The 21,317-nt window shown below is 44.0% G+C and overlaps 1 protein-coding gene across 1 annotated transcript in view; it reads left to right on the forward strand.

The window, feature by feature from the left end:
• The window catches only part of LOC306913583 (E3 ubiquitin-protein ligase RNF31-like), a 29,762-nt gene extending 9,203 nt beyond the window's left edge, over positions 1-20,559 (forward strand). The window contains exons 5-24 of the mRNA XM_079490339.1: positions 1,145-1,210; positions 1,914-2,049; positions 2,266-2,427; positions 4,307-4,457; positions 6,135-6,295; positions 6,901-7,043; positions 7,664-7,951; positions 10,308-10,637; positions 11,608-11,793; positions 12,334-12,540; positions 13,117-13,290; positions 13,701-13,799; positions 14,533-14,622; positions 14,820-14,934; positions 15,577-15,689; positions 15,954-16,067; positions 17,039-17,087; positions 17,299-17,395; positions 18,257-18,422; positions 19,849-20,559. Of these exons, the coding sequence (XP_079346465.1) occupies positions 1,145-1,210; positions 1,914-2,049; positions 2,266-2,427; positions 4,307-4,457; positions 6,135-6,295; positions 6,901-7,043; positions 7,664-7,951; positions 10,308-10,637; positions 11,608-11,793; positions 12,334-12,540; positions 13,117-13,290; positions 13,701-13,799; positions 14,533-14,622; positions 14,820-14,934; positions 15,577-15,689; positions 15,954-16,067; positions 17,039-17,087; positions 17,299-17,395; positions 18,257-18,422; positions 19,849-19,896 (2,895 nt within the window). The 3' untranslated portion in view covers positions 19,897-20,559. The remainder of the gene's footprint in view (positions 1-1,144; positions 1,211-1,913; positions 2,050-2,265; positions 2,428-4,306; positions 4,458-6,134; positions 6,296-6,900; positions 7,044-7,663; positions 7,952-10,307; positions 10,638-11,607; positions 11,794-12,333; positions 12,541-13,116; positions 13,291-13,700; positions 13,800-14,532; positions 14,623-14,819; positions 14,935-15,576; positions 15,690-15,953; positions 16,068-17,038; positions 17,088-17,298; positions 17,396-18,256; positions 18,423-19,848) is intronic.
• The last annotated feature ends 758 nt before the right edge of the window (positions 20,560-21,317 follow it).

The following is a 21,317-nucleotide window of genomic DNA, read 5'->3' on the forward strand; positions in this document are numbered from 1 at the left end:
TCTGGGCGGGAACCCCTTTTGGTGTTTTAATCATCATGTTATGCTTTTGCTATTGAAAAATATTTATTAATCTAATAAAAATAAAATGAAAATGTGGCACAAATCTTTGAATATATATTATTACAGAGTGAACATTTTAACTCAAATCTTTGCTTCTGGGGAGGTCCCTGGAACTACATATAAGTTTTGGGGTCCTTGACATGAAATATTGAGCACCACTGATACAGAAACATAAGGTTTTTCAGAAAACTGTCAGGATTTAGAAGACATTTTTTAAATTTCGACGTCAGGTCTAAATGGGTTAAGATTAGTGCTTTGGTAACATTTGCTATACTTAAACCCGATGTCTGTACGTACCACTGTTTCTCAACTGTCTGCTCTAATCAGTGGTTTTCATTCAACTCTTCATGTCAAGGACCATTATTATTTATTCTGAATCTGAGCCACGGACGGACCACCATTTGATGAGATTTAGCCTCTCGGACCCAAACCTTATAATATTTTGTTGTCGTTGGATAAGATGTTGTCGTATTGATGTGGCGTGTGTAGACTTCTTGCAAATCAAGTAATGCAGATGTTTAACAATAATTTAAACCTTTTACGGGTCCATTTGGTTTCATTTTACGCTCCTCAAGAGTTAAAGACGCTTTTCACATGTTGGGTTTGAACTAGTGCTGCCAACGAATATTCTAATTCCTAATAAAAGAATAAAAGAATAATCGAATATTTTAAATTAAGATTCGAATTAAAAAAATAACTAAATAAATAAATAATACATTTGCTGTGAGTTCTGGCGAGACTCTGTACCACGTAAACTAAAACATTATACAAAAATTAGGCTATTAAGATAATTATGAATCATTCATTTGATCTCGCAAGACTCAAGAGTGCATTTCTCAGCACCAACCGTGGCCCATACAGGACCGGACCATATAGATAAAGAAAGAGAAAGTTTTACAGCATATTATTGTGCAATATTCATATCATATTCATATTAAAATCATATACATTCGACATTCAAAATCATTCGAAAATTGATTTTGAGTTTTAAAAGGAATATTCGAATATCATTTTTGGCCAATTCTGGCAGCACTAGTTTGAACTCAACCCTACGTTTGTCTCCTGTGTATTTTGTTGGTTTCAGGAAACACATCCCCATCCAGAGTTATTCAAAGACATCGTCCCATTGCTGGTACAACATCTGCAACAGGTATCTGCAGTTTCTGCACACTACTTGACTGCTAACTAAACAAAAGTAATAATATCAGTTTTGTTCTTTCACAATCAAACAAAACGTGATTATTGATTATGGCATTGTGCAGTCTCCTTTCATTTGTTTCCTCTGATCTCTCAAGCTGTTGGGGTGGACTGTTAAATAGGAAGAGACAAACATTCCTTTGTGCTGTGCAAAAATGTTTAGTCTACCAATGAAGTTGCACTGGCAGAGACAGAGTTTGACTGTTGTCTCTACAGCCTGTCTCTTCCCAAAACCTTCTCATAATCAAGAGACACTAGTCTGTAGAGTTCCAGAGACAGTGTAGAGTTCAGAGACAGTCTGTACAGTTCCCACGTTGGCTGTTTTGTTTCCCAGTACAACTTTTCAGTGCATGACGGATACAGACATGAGAGAAAATGACTACATAGGGAACCTAACCGAGTGAGACAGGTAGGCGGGAGCATTTAGACAAAGCGTCGGCCAAAGTTTCAGTCTTGACAGAGTAGTTTGATTGCAGACTGGACACACACACACACACACACACACACACTAGAGTCGTGCAATTTCCCACAACTCCAGCCCTATCCCTGCCCTGGCCAAGTGTTCAAGCCCAGCCCGTCCCACTCACGCACGCATTCATTGTTTTAGTGCTGTAATAACGATGATATGGTGTCTCAAGTTTTTTTATTTGTTCCAGGAGGAACTGACCTGTGATGCTGTGGTCATCCCCCCAGAGGAAACCCAGGGGTCTTGGGCGTCACCTTCCACACCCAGACCAGCTGAAACGCAGCAACAACAACAACAACAACAACAACCCAATACAATATCTACAGGTGAGCCCATGCCACGTTCTGTGACTTTGTCAACAAGAAGCGTAAATAGAAAGTACTCATACAATGTTTACACATCTCTGAGTCTGTACATGAATCTCACTTATTCTTTCACTTTCATTCTCCCTAATTTGGTTTCTTTCTTTTCTCCCTTTCACTCTCCTCTCTCTCTCTCTCTCTCTCTCTCTCTCTCTCTCCCCCCCCCCCCCCCCCCCCCAGTCTCCCCCCCGGTCAGTGAGTGTAATCTATGTGGTGCTACGTCCACTCTGCTCTGTATCGCCTGTGGTCATCTTGGTTTCTGTGACGCGTGTGATGATTTCTTCCACCGGCATCCAAGCAGAGCTGTTCACCAACGGGACGTGATACATAAACCCATGCAGGGTAGGTCTGCTCTGATGCCCTGTAGCCACTAGCATACAGTAGTAAATAAGTATGAAACCGCCCATTTGTATCCCAATTACCGGTAAGTCATTATTGCGAACGCAGTGATTGCGAACGCAGTGAGCATTTACTATGAGACCCAGCAGATCACGTCTGTGTGTGTGTGTGTGTGTGTGTCTGTGTGTCACGCTGTAACACCACCCGCCCACCACCAGAGGGCGCAGCTGTATCACACACAAAAACACACACACACATGCACGCACGCACACACACACACACACGCACGCACGCACGCACGCACGCACGCACGCACGCACGCACAAAAAACTTAACTTAAAAAAAAACTTAAAAAGGAAAAACGCACACACAAAAAACTTAACTTAAAAAAAAACTTACCTTAAAAAAAAACTTAACTTAAAAAAAAAACTTAACTTAAAAAAAAAACTTAAAAAAGAAAAACGCACACACAAAAAACTTAACTTAAAAAAAAAATTAACTTAAAAAAAGACTTAACTTAAAAAAAAAACTTCAAAAGGAAAAACGCACACACACAAAAAACTTAACTTAAAAAAAAATTTACTTAAAAAAAAACTTAAAGAAAAAACTTTAAAAAAAAAACCTAAAAAAGAAACACGCACGCACGCACACATACACACACTAAAAAAATAACTTGAAAAAACATTTAATTTAAAAAAACTTAACTTAAAAAAAACCTTAAAAAGTACGTAATTTATTCTAATTGTTGTTATTGCAATTTACGAGCTGCGTTCGCTTCCCGCGTTTGCGCGTCTTACTTGTACTAGGCAGAGGCAAGGAAGCAACCAGGTGCTCAGGAGGTGTGCAGGTATAAAAAATGTAAAAATAGTAAAAAGGTGCTCCTGGGATCCCTGATGAAGACCGTATAGGTCGAAACATGTCGGTTGAATACAGTTTTCCTCCTTTTTTAACTTTAAGTGTGCCCGGATCTCCGCTTTGTTCTATAAGTCATTATACTAATTCCCAGTTTGCCATGATGGAGATGTAGCCGAGCATGCGTTGCCTCTGATATGCAGCTGTTTATTTTCACCTAACACTGAGGAGTTTGACTGGGAGAGCATGACGGCGCAGTGACCGAGTTCCCCCTCCCCTGCCAGCTTCCCACCCATTAACACGGCCGATAGGCTCTATGCACATAGAATAACTCTTCCTACTTCCAGGGCCCTCCCTTCCTTACTTCCTTCACAGGTGTTACCACCAATGATGCTAATTAAGGCTCTGTTCCATTTCCATTTTCCAAACCTTATCAAGGACCCCCATAACTCTTGAGAGTGTACAAATGGAACCAAATGGACCTGTAAGGTTCCATTTGTTTCCATTTGTACACTGAGTTACATGCCTGTACGGGGGCCATTTGGAACCTACTCAAGGACACGTTGAGACCCACTGGTGTAGCACAGTGTTTCCATATATATAGCAGCACCCTGACTCTGTTTGACCAGAATGTAACAGAGCCTTCATTAGTACACCTGTGAAGGAAGTATAGGAAAGGGGCCCAAGTTCTTTCCAAAATGGCGTGTGTGCAATAGAGCCCATTGTGTTGGTTGAAGCACACTATGTGCCAAGCCAGAGACACTGCAGAGGATTCAAACCCCTAGTCTATGCGGTGGTGCGTGGAACTTTAGCCCTGCCCTACCGTACGCCACCCAGATGCCGCTGTGCTTTGACTAAATAGTCTTCAGAAGTGTGCCGTCATGTGTACTGTACACGTCGGCAAACTCATTAGTCTGTTATAGTCCATAAAGTGTCTATACTCTATACCTTATATTGGATAACTTTGCTGAGGGCTAACATGCTAATCTTTGATTTTGTGGTTGTTGTTTTTGAACTTGCACACGAACAGGTTCCTGTTCGATCTGTGGTATTTCCTCAGTGAATATCCACTGCTCCACGTGTGGACAGAAACTGTGTGTTAAGTGTGACCGACTCTACCACTCGCATCCTGACCGCACGGCACACAACAGAACCACCATCACGCCTGCCAAGCCTTCCAGGTGAGACCACATGGCATATGCATGGACTCAGTCACTGGCTGCAACTGATTTCAGTCATTTTGATTCCGATAGAAGCCAGCATGTCTTCTATGGAAGCATGCTGCACAGCAAATATAGCAGGTTGAGAGCTTGCAGATCTATCCGGGTTATTATTTTAAGATCTCAATAGTCTCGGATATTTCATATAATTTTAAGCACAGGTTTAAAGCCTCAGTCTGTGATTTCTTCACCTGGTTGGCAGTATGTAGAACAGCAGGAACAATATGAACTAACGCATCATAATTGTGTTAATTGTTCAGGAATCAGCACTAGTGCCCCCGGCCCACACTAGTCTCCTTTCACACTCGCCATACAAACATTTGAAGTCGTGAGATTGTATTTTGCTTTAACGCATTTTGGGCGGGAACCCCTTTTGGTGTTTTAAGCATTATGTTGTACTTTAGCTGTTGAAAAATAGCAGATCTATTAAGAATATATATTCTTTCAGAGCGAACGTTTTTAACTCAATTCTTTGCTTCTGGGGTGTCCCTGGAACAACATATTTTCAGATGGGGGTCGCAGGCCAAATACATGTAATTTGTAGGGGTCCTTGACATGAAATATTGGCATGTTTTAGAAGACATTTTTTTAATTTCGACGTCAGGCCTAAATGGGTTAAAGGGATATTTATTTATACAGTAGTATTGCAATGTGATTAGTCTTGTTCTAGCCATGTCATAATATTACAGGCAAAATGATTGAAAGATTAAATAAAACTAAAGAAAAATTGCAGACCGACAAGCTATTTATAAAGCTTATAGATTGTATATGTTTGATGTGTGAAAGGGAAACCCACTGTGGCTGCCACATGATGTCACCTCTTAAAGCAAACATTACAAGTCCATAGACATGGCTGCCACATGACGTAATTTCTGAAAGCCAGCCCCTCAAAAAGGGCGTACGTGGTGTAAGTACGGGCGGCGGTGGCTCAGGGGTAGAGTGGCTGGATGGTAACTGCAAGGTTGCCAGTTCGAACCCGGGCTCCCCCAGAGTTTGTGTCGAAGTGTCCTTGAGCAAGATTCTGAACCCCTAATTGCTCCTGATGTGCAGGTTGGTGCCTTGCATGGTTTCCGCTGCCATTGGTGTATGAATGTGTGTGTGAATGGGTGAATGTAATGCACAATCTATGTAAAGCTCCTTGGAAAAAGGCGCTATATAAATGCACCATTTACCATTTAACCCATTTTGGGCGGGAACCCCTTTTGGTGGTAGAATTATGTAATGCTTTAGCTATTGAAAGATCTACAAGCTCAGATCTACAAGCTCATAGCGCGCCACCGAGTGGCACGCTACGAGCTTGTAGGTCTGCTCTATTTTTGAAAAATCGAAGAACCACTGACATAGAAACATAGCTTTTTCAGAAAACTGTCAGGATGTAGAAGACATTTTTAGAATCTGATCTCAGGTCTAAATGGGTATTCTTTGTTGTGTGACCCTGTGACAGCATCTCAGAAAGGGAGACCTTTGCTGGTACTGATGAGAGACACTTGGACACGGTGACCTTCTAATTACCAGACGCATTTCTAACCACTAAGCTGCGGCCGCCTACTGTTAGGTTCTAACTCATGGTTGAGAAATATTTCATTACAAAACTCGGTGTGTAATATTGTGGTTTGTTTCTCCCGTCTTCCTGTCCAGCGGCAGCCCGTCTCTCTCTCCATGGGAGTGTTCTCACTGTACGACGGTCAATGAGGTCCGGGCGGTGCTCTGCGCGACCTGTGAACGACCACGCCTGGCCACGGCCACCTCCAGCGCTCAGGAAGAGTCCATGTCCGTCCCCTCGTCCCCCAGCAGCACAGGTTGGTCCAACAGTGTCCGGAAATTAGGGATACGAAAAAAGAGGAGTGCTAGAGGGGTGAGGTATATTGTGAAGAGGATTACTACTAGGTGAGGTAGAATATGAGAGGAGTGCTAGGGCAGTGGTTCCCAAAGTGGGGTCCGGCGACCCCCTGGGGTACCTGAGGGAGTTTCAGGGGGGACCCAGCTAAATGATCATTTGGAACCAAATGGACCTTTATGGGTCTGTAACTCGGAGAGAGTACAAATGGAACCAAATGGACCCTAACAGGTCCATTTGGTTCCATTTGTACGCTCTCAGAGTTAAATTAGCATTGATTTTACATATAAATTGGGGGTCCCATAGATAGAAATTCTATTAAATGGGGGTCTGTAGACTAATGCATGTCAAACTGGGGGTCCTTGAAATTAAACGGGTTGAAAATCCGTGTCTTGTGGGGGTCCCTGGCATATCTTTTCAAATAAATGTCAATTTGGGGGTCCTTGACATGACAAAGTTTGCTAGGGAGTGAAGTTAGAGTCTAAAGAGGTGAGTTTTCGGATGGGTACCTTGTGAACGAGACAAGGTGACTAACTGAGTGTGAACGGCGGTGTGTTGTGGTGACAGAGTGGCAGTGCAAGAGCTGTACAGTGGTGAACCAGGGCAGCAGCATCCTGTGTGAGGTGTGTGAGCGCCCCCGCCTGGCCACTCGTCCTCCTGTCATCACCCCGCTCTCCTCCATCCCAGGATCTCTGGGCGGCGGCGGCCAGGTTGGTCTTCACTATGTCATCCTCTTTGGTTGTAATATTTACATTCTCAATGTCAGTGTTTACAATAGCAGACATGATTACAAATTTAAGTCTTGATGATTAATTGTCACACAAGTAATTGCGATGAACCATTTAATTGTGTTTTTGTTTGTTTTTTAGGCTTCGTAATCACAAATTGCACAGGGCAGATATGACAAATAACTTAAATTACAATTACAAATAAATCACTGACACATTTAATAAAAATGTACAAAATTGCAGAAAATGTGTTGTAAGCTTGTAGATCTACTATTTCTGCTATTTGTGAAAAATGTATGGACATTTTTTCAACATGGAAATATTTGACGATTATGCAAAAATAATTGGGATTATCTCAAATAATTGCAATTAGGCGATTGTGTAATAATTGTGACAGACTAGTGCATTATTGTTTTTATAAGACTGTGATTCACACACAATTTGAACCAAAAACATGATATTACCACACAGAACCTGGCATAGCAGTGAGTTCTCATTGTCATACGACAGAGAATGCATTCTAAAGGATGAGGACTTCTGTTTGGATCGTGTTCTAATAAAGCCCTTTGTGCCGTTGCTCAATCTTATGTCTCCTGTCTCAGTGGGTGTGTCAGGGGTGCACGTACGTCAACGTGAAGCCAACCCTACAGTGTGAGATGTGTGGCTCCCCCTGCAAGGAGCCAGCGGCAGCCTCCCTCGTGGAGCGCTCCCCCAGCAGGGAGCCGAGCCCCCCGCAACCCAAACCCAGAGTCCAGGAACCGAGCCCCCCGCAACCCACACCCAGAGTCCAGGAGCCGAGCCCCCCGCAGCCCAAACCCAGAGTCCACCCGGACCTGAACAGACAGAAGCTGATGAGGGACGACGGACTCAAACTGATGACTCAGATAAGGGTAGGATTCACAAAATATATTGATCAACAGTAAATAAGTCTTATTAATTAACAACTGGAATCCTATAGGGTGCGTTCGGAAATGCGCACCCGGAATGTGCTCAGTTTTCAGCTGGGCGGTGAGGTCATAGAGCATAAATAATACACCTTCCTGTAACATTGAAAGGTAATTCATAACATTAGCCTCCTTGCTGTTGGTCTACACGTTGGGACCAATTTCGCCACGCGGAGCATTCGGGTCAGCAGTGACGCACGCACACTGGACAACCCCAACTTCTGAGTCGGTTCGGTCAGTGCGGGCACACCCAGGTCGCAGCGCACTAGATTTTCGAACGACAACGCACAGAATGCACTGAATAAACGAACGACAAGAGGGCACACCAGTGTGCTCAGTGCGAATTTCCGAACGCACCTTTAGTTGATACATACCTTCCCCAGTATGTGAGTATGTGCTATATTGACTGTAACGCCCAAGTCCCTGTACTTGGGTGATACTGGTTGCCGAGGAAGTTCAGACGTGTGATCAAAATAACTGATGTCCAAAAATGTCCGTTGAGTATAACTTTGCTTTATTTTCTGCAGTCATTTTCCTATACAACATACAGATAAAATAATAAGAAAGAAACTGTAACAAACACAGGCGACCAGCCCTCCTGAACACAGTGGAAAACTGTTAGGCCCTCATTTATCAACCGTGCGTACGCCAAAATATGTGTGTACGCCGAAATTACCGCAATTTTCGGCATTTACGATTTGCGCCAAAGATTGAAAATGATCTTGTGCCAAGACAAAAATCACGTCTGGTCGGGAGCTGTCGTACGCTTTGTCCTCACCTGTTTTTCTGTCGTAGAACAGCGGAGCAGCATTGTTTGACCAGCTGAGAGGCTGTCACAGGCATCGAAACATATGTATTCACTCCTAAAATGTTTATATAAAACTGTATGTAGGTATGTATATGGGCTAAATGTAAAAAAGGAAAAAAAAGTAAAGGAATACATCAACGATGTGTCTTTGTGTCATATGAAATTAGTAGGAGATTTCCAACTTTACAAGCAAGCAATTAAAATCGCGCATTTAAAAACAATGTTGCAAGTTAGATGCGTAAGCCATTTAAACAGTGTTTTGCATGATGAGCACATACATGCGAGGATTTGGGCTGTCTGTGCTGAAATATTTCCATGACGGGACGTTTAGAGTATAGTGCAGTGCTGCAGCGCGGAGAGTCCCAACATGTGTAGCCTACTGTAGCCTAATCTACAGCAGGCCGATGTCTTTCTGGAGTTACAGTATGTGCAATCTCCTCCTCGTTTAATAAACCCGACGCGTCGCTCGAATGCCAAATGTGCCGTGCCAGCGCAAGTGGGAACGCATCGGAGATAGTATAGGCTAAGCCAGCCTGCAGCCCACCACCACCACCACTGTCCAGTGCCACATGAGGCTACGGTTTTGGCTGCAATATTCATATAATTGACAGTTGACAGCGAGGCAATTTAAATAGACTGTCGGACGTGCATGGTCAATTGGTCACGGTGTCACGGACGGACCACAGTGATAGAGAGAGACAGACAGGACAGGAGATGCACCTTGCAAAACAGCAGCGTGTGTGCGCGTCTATTTTTTGTTATATAATTCATGGTTCACAGGTTCAGGTTTTCGTTCACTAATATATCTTGTTGTATATTAAATGAATAAAGACTTTAATAATTGAATATACAACTAACAACACAGTGACAGTTGCTTGCAAATTGCGATATGTGCGTGCGTGCGTGCGTGCGGGGGGGTGAGGCGGGCAGCAAGGGAAGCGAAGCGAGAGGAGAAACAGACAGGGTAGTCCTACAGTCCTACAGGTTTATTTATTTAAGATACAACAAGTTGTGTGTGCGTGCGTGCGTCTCTGTGTGTGTGTGTGTATGGGAGGGGGCAGCAAGGCAACTTAGGCAAGCGAGTGAAACCTTTTTTTTCCTGTAACCATGGTTTCCAGGTCGTATTGCAGTTGTTCATGTCGCAAAAACGAGGGCGAGGCTTGATTTCATAGGGCGTGCCAGATTGATTTCAGCCGTCACATTTATCACTGCTAGGAATGAAATTAGGAAGGATCAGCTGTCTGCGATCACTTTATAAATGCCGACCCGACGTGGGTGTACTACGAATCCTACACTCGAATTTGGGGCAGAATTTACACTCAATTGATAAATGAGGGCCTTAGCCTCTGCCGTCTGCCACTGGCAACACCTGTGCCTGATTAGCAGCCTGGTTAAATACCTGGGCTGGCCTTGACATTGACCAAGCTGCAGTGACATTGTCAATCAGGAAAACATTAGGTCATAATGGCTCTTACATTGACCTTTGACCCTCAGGAAGCAGAGAAGAGAGGGTTCACTCCAGAGGAAGCGTACGCCGCCCTCTGCGTCTGTGGAGGAAGTGACATCAACCCCTGTGATTGGCTGACGTCAGAGCTGCCTCACCTGCTGGACGAAATCTGCGCCATGGCACTTTCAGTCCAGCAAAACTACAACGCAGGGGATTCCGGGACGGCGGGTACCGGCGAGAGGGATGGAGGGACATTGCCGCCATGTAGTCCTAATGCCCTCCAGCTGTCCAGGGCTGAGGCCAAGCAGGCGTGGCTGGCAGTAGGGGGCGACACTGAGAAAGCAGTGACACAGCTGCTGAGAGACAGACAGGCCAAGGTAACAGGATCTGATGCTACGCTCTCATGTGCTATTAAAGATCCATAGACTGACTGACTTTCTATCTTTCTTTCTTTCTTTCTTTCTTTCTTCCTTTCGTCATATTGTCCCTCATTACGTCATATTGTCTCTTTATTGTTAATGGCATTTAATGTTTGTGTTGGCACCGTTTGTTTTACATCACCATTACATCACCTAATCTATATTGGTACACCGCTACTATGCACTTATGCAGTATATTATTTCAGGACAAACATGCTGATGGTGATGGGTGTAAATTAGGTCTTGTCCATTAACTGTTGGGTGCAACAGCTCAAACTCCTCAGTGATGGTCAAAGATCCATTAGCACTAATACATCTAAGGCTTCATGAGTCATGCTGGTGCTTGGAGAAAGACTGTAGTTAGTTGACTGTAAAACTCCATGATTCTCTCTCTCTCTCTGAAGGGTCATTATAGCATTACAGTAGCCAAGATCCTTTAAATCATATAAAACAGTGCTTAAAGGACCACTTCACCACTTTTCAACTTATCTTCATATAATAGGAAAATGGCACGATTTCTTTCTACTCAGTCTGTGTCTCATAGGAGGGGCTGTGGGCAGTTTAGAAACTGTCCTCCAGTGACATCATCATTAGGCAAGATTTTTTTTACAAAAATGTTATATTTTCATTATCGTGAGAATGATGGCTTCCATTTTCGCATTGCAACTTTTCAGGACAAGAAAGCCTGCAGTTTCTATTAGCTTGTATTCCCCATCGATGATGTCACTGGAGGACGGTTTCTGAACTGCCCACAGCCCTCCTATGAGACACAGACCGAGTAGAACAAAATTGCGCCATTTTTTCATGATTATTAGTGAGGACCTATTAAATGAAGATAGGTGGTGAAGTGGTCCTTTAAAAACACAGTGTTACAACATGTCTTAAACGTTGGAAAAACGTTAATCTGCGAGCATGTGTGATGCGTTAGATGAGAGAGCTGCGCGCCCTGGGTTTTCGGGAGACGAGCCAGTGCGAGGAGGCTCTGCGGCTGAGTGGAGGTGACATCAGAGAGGCTTTGTCTCTGCTCCAGCGCCCCCTCCTGGAGCCCTTTCACCAGCGCATCTGGAGCGAGCAGCCGGAAGTTCCATTCGACGCCAAACATCCCGACAAGCAGGTTAGTCAGTCTGGTGGTTAGAGACACCCATAACAGACCCCGGGCCAGTTCATGGCATGTTTACTGTACACAGGCGTTGGCATGGCGTTATGTCTCCGCCAGTGTTCTTTTTATATTTTATAGCTGGGCATACGCTATTTATGCTGCTATTATTATGACATCACATGCACGAATGCTTGCACCGTTTGGCGAATGCACGCAAGGCCCCCTTTTCCACCAGGGTTGAACCAGTTCCGTTATGTTTTCCCCCCACTTACATTTTAACAAAAATAATTGGTTCACATCCCAAAAAACTTTGGTTCTGAACTGGAACCAAAAAATACTTCTTCATGCCCTGAAGTGGGAACCAAAGTGGGCGTGTCACTACTCAGGTTGGAAGATGCAAGTGTGATAAAAAAAAACATCCTAAACAATATGAATAACGGAAGCGGTTCTGGAACCAAAGTGCTTTTGGTGGAAAGGGGGGGGGGGGGCACAGACGCAGGGGGCACGGCGGTACATGAAATGCACCCTTTTATTTCTCCGTTCACTCTTCCACAGAGGCTGTGCAGACGACTGCTGGCGCTGTACGAGCTGCCCAGCTGGGGGCGCTGTGAGCTGGCGCTGTCTCTGCTGCAGGAGGAGGAGGTGTCGTGCTCGCTGGAGGACGTGGTGCAGGTCGTGAAGGAGTCCCAGGACCGCGACTTCATCCGACGAGTCCTCAACAACCAATGTCCCTGCTGCTTCTGTAACTACCCCCGCAGCAAGGTGTGTGTGTGTGTGTGTGCGTCTTATCCAAAGTTAAATGGTAAATGGTGCATTTATATAGCGCCTTTATCCAAGGCGCTTTACATAGATTGTGCATTACACATGTATAATATATTATATAGTATAGTATGTATAGTATGTATAGTTAACATAGATACGTTCTTAGTTTATGATTCATGATAACTACTTTTTATATATGTGATGTATGCCATGCTTTTGTTATTGCTTAATGTAAATCGCTCTGGATTAAGAGCGTCTGCTAAATGCCTAAATTGTAAAATTGTAAATTGTAAATTGCATTACATTCACACACACATTCATACACCGATTGCGGCGGAAGCCATGCAAGGTACCAACCAGCACATCGGGAGCAATTTGGGGTTCAGTGTCTTGCCCAAGGACACTTCGACATGTAGACGAGAGGAGCCGGGGATTCGAACCGCCGACCCATGGATCATTGGATGACCTGCTGATCTACCTCCTGAGCCAAAGTTAAAACTGCATACTTTGTTCTGAACTACGGTTTTACCCATGCAAGATCATAGAAACTCTGTGTGTGCGTGTGCGTGCTGACAGATGCAGTGCCTGACGTCGTGCCAGTGCTCGGTGTGTCAGGAGTGTTTCTCGCAGCACTTCACCATCACGGTGAAAGAGAAGCACATCAGAGACATGGTGTGTCCCGTGTGCGCCGGGCCAGACATCAACGACGCCGAGCAGCTGGACAGTTACTTCTCAACCCTGGATATACAGGTAATAAAGCTACAGTAAGTACTGCAGAACCAAAGGTTCCCGTGCCATGTGGCTCATGGTCGCGATTACAAATTTAAGTTGACGATTAATTTTCACACAAATAATTGTGGATCATTATGAATAGCATTAAACGTTCTGTTGGGCTTTTAGGCTTCGTAATCACAAATAGCACAAGGCAGATATGACAAATGACTTGAATACTGTATAAGAAATCGAATAATTTTATACAAAATGTAAAAAAATAGCGGAAATGGTATTGCTTATAAGCTTAAAATTGTATTGTTTTGTTTTAATCGGCAATGATGTAGCAACAGCCTGACTCTACTTTGTAGCCGACTCTCAAAGTCTTGCTATGGGTCCTTGAAATTGAAATTGTATTAATGATATTCTTATTGACATTGTTTGGCTAGCTGAAGGCCTGTCTGGAGAACGATGTCTACAACCTCTATCATAAGAAACTGACGGAGCACACTCTGATGATGGACCCCAAGTTCCTATGGTGCTGCCTCGTAAGTCTTCCAGCTGATTCAACATGGCATTGTCATTTGAAGTTACAGTGTTGTATAATAATTATATAAATAATGTCAAACCCGATCTCACCCAAACACGGTGAAATTGCACGGATTGGCAATTCTGTACATTCAATACTAGTGAAAGCCATGCATCCATCGCAGTCAAAACAGTAGTAGTATAATATGTACGTATTTTGAGGTTTTCTAGGCGTGTATGTATGGAAATGCCAATCCGTGCTATTTCACCGTGTTTGGGTGAGATTGTGCTGGATGGATTATGGGGAAGTCTTTCCAAGCACCACTTCTTCTTCTGTTATATTTTGTCATACTGTATATGTTTGTTTTCATGTTTGCTGTAGTGGCATAGTACAGTGTAGGAAGAGATGATAATATGACATGGCTCAAACCCATGATGTTGCATTTTATGGATTTCTGACCCTCACTGGTTGATTCACCAGGAGGTGCTGTTTACACACATTGTACTCCTGTGGGGTACAGGCATAGGTTCCGACATACTAACAATCTGACAGTCATTAGTCCGACACGGCGACACCCTGCTATTCCCCTAACCACGCTAACCCTAACCGCAAGCATGAAGCAACGCATGTCGGGAGCAACGGGTGATTTGCACATTTTTGGTGTGTCGGATAAGCGTGCGCACCCACTCCTGTGTTCACACATGCGTAATATGTGTGTGTTTGTGTGTGTGTGTTCTTTCTGTCCCTCCCAGTGCACATTTGGCTTCATCTATGACGGAGACCAGTTGAAGGTCACCTGTCCATCCTGTAACAAGAGTTTCTGTTCTCTGTGCAAGAAGCCTGTAAGTGCAACCGGCGGGTTTTACGTGCCTGTCCTTAAGGCTGTTCTTAACATAACACGTTGACCTTTTACAATTGTACTCGCTGTTGTACAGTAGATCTGCAGTTGAAGCTCAACTCATGTTGTCATTTGTTTGTTATCGATTGTGTTTAGTTATTGATAGTTTAATAATAAATGCAATGTTCGCTTCTCCTCCAGTGGGAAGTTCAGCATCAGGATATGAGCTGCGATCAGTTCCAGCAGTGGAAGCGAGAAAACGATCCAGAGTATCAGAAGCAAGGCCTCGCCTGCTTCCTCAGAGACAACGGCATCAGTCAGTCTCTAGAATAACACGCTTCTATGCTTCTATTCCGCATGAAGTTTTATTTGGGGGGAGGGGGGGGGGGTCCCCCCAGATTACAGTGAAGTGGCAATTTAAGACCTTTTTTAACCCATTTTGACCTGAGGACAATTCTTAAAAAATGTCTTCTAAATCCTAAAAGGTTTATGAAAAACCTATGATTCTCACGATTTTTCAAAAAAAGCAGACCTACAAGTTCATAGTGCGGCACTCGGTGCCACGCTATGAGCTTGTAGATCTGCTATTTTCCAATAGCTAAAGCATAACATAATGCTTAAAACACCAAAAGGGGTTCCCGCCCCAAAATGGGTTCTAGACGGGAACCCCTTTTGGTGTTTTAAGTATTTAGCTATTGAAAAATAGCAGACCTACAAGCTCATAGCGCGCCACCGAGTGGCGCGCTATGAGCTTGTAGGTCTGCTATTTTTGAAAAATCGTGAAAATGCGGCACACATCTTTGAATATATATTCTTTCAGAGCAAACGTTTTTTTTTTTTTGACGTCAGGCCTAAATGTCACAAAGTCACCCAAGAGGTTGGCATGTACTGTAAATGGAATACATGGAACTGTTGGTATTAATTTAACTACTGCCCCCCCCTCTCTCTCTCTCTCCAGCATGTCCTAACTGTAGGTTCCAGTATGCGTTAACAAAGGGAGGATGTATCCATTTCAGCTGTTCCCAGTGCAGATACCAGTTCTGCAGTGGCTGCAACAACCCCTTTCACACTGTAAGTTCACATCATTTATTACTTCATTTATTACTTTATTACTTTCTCGGATATAATGCAATTGATTACCTCTGTGTAAATGTAACTGTGTGTGTGTGTGTGTGTGTGTGTGTGTGTGTGTGTGTGTGTGTGTGTGTGTGTGTGTGTGTGTGTGTGTGTGTGTGTGTGTGTGTGTGTGTGTGTGTGTGTGTGTGTGTGTGTGTGTGTGTGTGTGTGTGTGTGTGTGTGTCTCTCTCTCTCTCTCTCTCTCTCTCTCTCTCTCAGACTGCATGTAAGACGGCTCACTGTAAGATCACAGGCCTCCATGCTCATCATCCTCGTGACTGTTTATTCTACCTCAGAGACTGGGACCCAGCCAGACTACAGGCTCTGCTGCAGGTATGATGCTTAATGATGTACAATAGACTGGGAACCAGCCAGACTACAGGCTCTGCTGCAGGTATGATGCTTAATGCTGTACAATAGACTGGGACCCAGCCAGACTACAGGCTCTGCTGCAGGTACAATACTTAATGCTGTACAATAGACTGGGAACCAGCCAGACTACAGGCTCTGCTGCAGGTACAATGCTTAATGCTGTACAATAGACTGGGAACCAGCCAGACTACAGGCTCTGCTGCAGGTACAATGCTTAATGCTGTACAATAGACTGGGAACCAGCCAGACTACAAGCTCTGCTGCAGGTAGAGACTAAAAACAAACAGGGGGAGACCAAAGCGACGTTTCACGCCTTTTCCGGATCACACTGGCGATTTAGCAACACAGACCAGGCTTTCCTCTGAGGTGGAAAGTCTGGTGATGCGGGGTTAGCTGACAATAATATAACATGCTAGATTTGATCACTATACGCTAATATTTTACAATATTATTCTGTGTAATTTTGCATAGCACCGATCTAATCTTAATGTAGTGTTGTGTAACAGGGCTGGGAAGGTATTTTATTATTTTATGACTCCGTGAACCTACCCTGGATAAATAAAGGGTAGGTTAAATAAATACATAATACATTACAGTGCATACAGTATGTGTGCGTCTAATGAAACTTGTGGTCTGACACTGAGAGAGTCTTTGTGTAGAGGGAGTTGAGGAGGGAACCTTTCCTGGTAGACATCACAGGAATGTCAAGGCTACAGCATTAACAGTGGATGAGTGGTCTTCCTCAAAGACACAGCCTGTGTCGCACGCACATCCGCTATTTATCTCTCACTCCACACGCGTGCGTGCGTGCGTGTGTGCGTGCGTGCGTGCGTGCGTGACAGACACTGTACTCCTACTTATACGAGATGTACCAAAACAACTGTTGAAGAATCTTACATCTCTGTATGTGATGTCTTGATGTTGTTTCTCAGAGGAATGTTCAGGAGTTCAACACTGACCCTCCTAATGGAACACAGACTGGTAAGACAACTTCCTGTGTATACTGTATATATTTGTTCATTTACTTTGTATTATTATTAATGTCTCATAGGAAAAAAAAACAATATTGATTGATGGAACCATACATTCCTTTGCTTCAGAGTCCAGTTCACTCTGAACAGTTGTTTTTCATTCTGAACAGTTGTTTTTCATTCTGAACAGTTGTTTTCCTGTGTTGTATTCCTCGTCCCAGACGCCTGTGGTGTGATGGAACAGAAAGATGAAGCTGGCCAGCAGATGGACTCTCCCTGTGGGATCAGGACCCAGCCAGACCACGCAGGCCTCTGCGAGTCAGTTCACATTTCATTCATTTATTCAAAATCCTGTATGTATTCGTACATCTTGGTGAAACTGTGTCCCAGGTGCTTGGTACAGCGCAATCAGACAATGTAGGAAATATACTGGATACTTAGGGCTCCATTTTCGTCACCGCTAAACCCCTTATCCCTAAACTTCTTTGCTTTTTTTTACTATTTTGCTAAACATTTTTGAATAGTTCAACTAGCCACTAGACTGCTGATGGCCCTCAGGGGCATGGCACACTTTTGATCAGGACAGGAAATCTGTTCAAACCTTCCATAAAACACCCTGGCCCTCCTTCCAAGCACCCGACCTAGACCCTTCCCCTCCTGGCACCGTGGAAAAGACCACTGACCACCATCTTGGGCGCATCTTACCCTTTATCTCTAAACGTCTTTGTCATATCAATCATTTTTAAATCGTTCAACTAGCCAATCTACATTGACACGTTGTGAGCTTGTAGATCGGCTATTTGAACAATTAAAAAAAAAAAATCTAAATAGTAAAAGAATGTCAAATACGTTTAGGGATAAGGGCTAAGGGGCGGCGCAAGATATAGCACCACCACTATAGTCGGGAATGCAGACTCACTCCATATTTTCCACCACAGTCTGAAAATTCACCTCTTCACTCCGCCTCACCCCCTATAATGTTATTTAGATAGCATGTTGTTAGGCCTACTACTTGATTTGTAGCACTAAACTGTTTTTCTTTGCACTCATATTTACGTGATCATGTATTTGTCAGTTACTGTGATCCTGCACATTGTATGATAAAAGCATCTGCTTTATGCCTAAATTGTAAAATATATCCTTTAGAACGTATCAAATGTCACTTCCTGTCTTTCACAGGAAGCACTACAAGGAGTACCTGGTGAGCCTGATCAACAGCCACTCCCTGGACCCCGCCATCCTCTACGATGACCAGGAGATGGCGGTGGCCTGCGACCGCTACCAGGTGGACCTGCCCAGAGCCGAGAACGAGGAGGAGAACGTGCACGCCGCTCGACTGCTCAAGGTGAGACGCGCAGCGTGTCACATCAGGACATACGCCTACGTTACGAATAGGTGTTGTGGTTTTTAGTTACCATATAGACATAATTATGCAAGCTCTTGGTGTTCAAGAGATGTGTTGATTATCATAAACAAATTCATACTTCCATCTGTGTGAGAGAGAGGCTGTATAGTCCAAGTCAACATCTGGACTTTATTAACCCATTTTGGGGCGGGAACCCCTTTTGGTGTTAGCGTTATGTTATGCTTTAGCTATTGAAAAATAGCAGATCTACAAGCTCATAGCGCGCCACCGAGTGGCGCGCTACGAGCTTGTAGGTCTGCTATTTTTGAAAAATCGAAGAACGACTGACATAGAAACATAGCTTTTTCAGAAAACTGTCATTTTTAAACAGACATTTTTAGAATCTGATCTCAGGTCAAAATGGGTTAAGAACAAGAATGTCTGGGAATATCACCAACAACCCTAACCCATGCAGCATTGTGTAATCTGGTGCAACTAAGCAGCGTGATGTGGTGTACTAGCCCTTTAGTTAGGCTACAGAGAGTCTGGTAAACACATATTTTGGCTATAGACAGGGAACGTTGGAGTTACGCAACTTTCCAGAAAGATCGATCACTTCTGTAACTCAAGAATATAAAGTTGGGACGACTCTCTGGTGAAGAGGGGAGTGGAGTGGAGGCGAGAGGGAGAGAGCAAGTAGAGAGAGGACGACGACACAGAGAACCGTGTGAGAGATGGTAGCTGCTGGACTCTGGACGTTGGTTCTCTGCTTCTGTCTGTCACTGAATAAACTGAAGATGTCAACAACTGCTATGTCTTCCTAATTCTTTTCCATAACATAGGGAGCTGGGGAGAGGTAGCCTGGCTAATAAGCCAGACTAATATCACACAACACTGTCGCGGTATAGTCTGGGCTGGCTCCACTTGGATTTCATTTCCCGGGGGGCGGGTTCAAACATTTTCTCTTTGACGCAATTGGTCAGAGATACTGTCAGTCAAAGGTCTCAAGCAGGCCCATATTGCATACCGTGTCCCGATTGGTCCGACCTGTTCTCGGTTGTAGGAAAGAGGCGTGCTACTGAGCCTCGCCAGACCGTAATCCGCTGGTAGGCAATTTTTTTTGGCCAACGGCTGATTCGGTCTGGTTTATTAACCAGGCTAGGGGAGAGGGGCTGAATTTGAATTAGTATTGTACTTGACTGAAACGTAAGCCATAACAGTTGTGGGTACTGGGTAGAGAGGCAGCCTTGTAATTTGAAGGTCAACCGGGTTACCTCCCGGTCAGGCCAGCATACACGTGTGTCCCTGAGCGCTAACCATGACCTCCTGAATCCTCCACGGGATTCAGATGGTTATTTTTGTGACCGAATGACAAACCGAACCCTTCTCGATTCTAACATGTAATGTTTTTCTCCCTTATTTGCAGAAACTAATGGAAGTTCCTCTTGGAGAAAAGGTTCCTGGACGCAAATGAAGATAACTCAACCTGATCTGTTTTTAATCATACTTCGAAGCATTATTTAATCATAAATTGATTTTTATTTTTGGACATTTTTATCAACCTCCGATCTATTTTCCTCTACAAGACTTGTCAGCGGCTATTCCTTATAAATGTAATTCTTGTTTTCGTTTTGGAAGGAGGAGATATTTTGGGGATCTTTATGCTTTATTTTATGCAGTAAAACAGAAAGACATGACAAGTGGGGGTGACCTTCGGGCTGTGGCCATACAGGTAGGACTACAGCCTTATTTATGTGGTATCATGTCACTCTTAGTCCCCCATTTACCACTGTATGGCTGTGCCCATACAGGTAGGACTACAGCCTTATTTATGTGGTATCATGTCACTCTTAGTCCCCCATTTACCACTGTATGGCTGTGGCCGTACAGGTAGGACTACAGCCTTATTTATGTGGTGTCATGTCACTCTTAGTCTCCCATTTACCACTGTATGGCTGTGGCCATACAGGTAGGACTACAGCCTTATTTATGTGGTATCATGTCACTCTTAGTCCCCCATTTACCACTGTATGGCTGTAGTCCTACCTGTATGGCTGTGGCCTTACAGGAAGGACTACAGCCTTATTTATGTGGTATCATGTCACTCTTAGTCTCCCATTTACCACTGTATGGCTGTGGCAGGTAGGACTACAGCCTTATTTATGTGGTATCATGTCACTCTTAGTCCCCCATTTACCACTGTATGGCTGTGCCCATACAGGTAGGACTACAGCCTTATTTATGTGGTATCATGTCACTCTTAGTCCCCCATTTACCACTGTATGGCTGTGGCCGTACAGGTAGGACTACAGCCTTATTTATGTGGTGTCATGTCACTCTTAGTCTCCCATTTACCACTGTATGGCTGTGGCCGTACAGGTAGGACTACAGCCTTATTTATGTGGTATCATGTCACTCTTAGTCCCCCATTTACCACTGTATGGCTGTAGTCCTACCTGTATGGCTGTGGCCTTACAGGAAGGACTACAGCCTTATTTATGTGGTATCATGTCACTCTTAGTCTCCCATTTACCACTGTATGGCTGTGGCAGGTAGGACTACAGCCTTATTTATGTGGTATCATGTCACTCTTAGTCTCCCATTTACCACTGTATGGCTGTGGCCATACAGGCAGGACTACAGCCTTATTTATGTGGTATCATGTCACTCTTAGTCCCCCGTTTACCACTGTATGGCTGTAGCCGTACAGGTAGGACTACAGCCTTATTTATGTGGTATCATGTCACTCTTAGTCCCCCATTTACCACTGTATGGCTGTGGCCGTACAGGTAGGACTACAGCCTTATTTATGTGGTATCATGTCACTCTTAGTCCCCCGTTTACCACTGTATGGCTGTAGCCGTACAGGTAGGACTACAGCCTTATTTATGTGGT

Source organism: Electrona antarctica (assembly GCF_951216825.1).
Source record: "Electrona antarctica genome assembly, chromosome: 20".
In the NCBI taxonomy this organism is placed as follows: domain Eukaryota; kingdom Metazoa; phylum Chordata; class Actinopteri; order Myctophiformes; family Myctophidae; genus Electrona; species Electrona antarctica.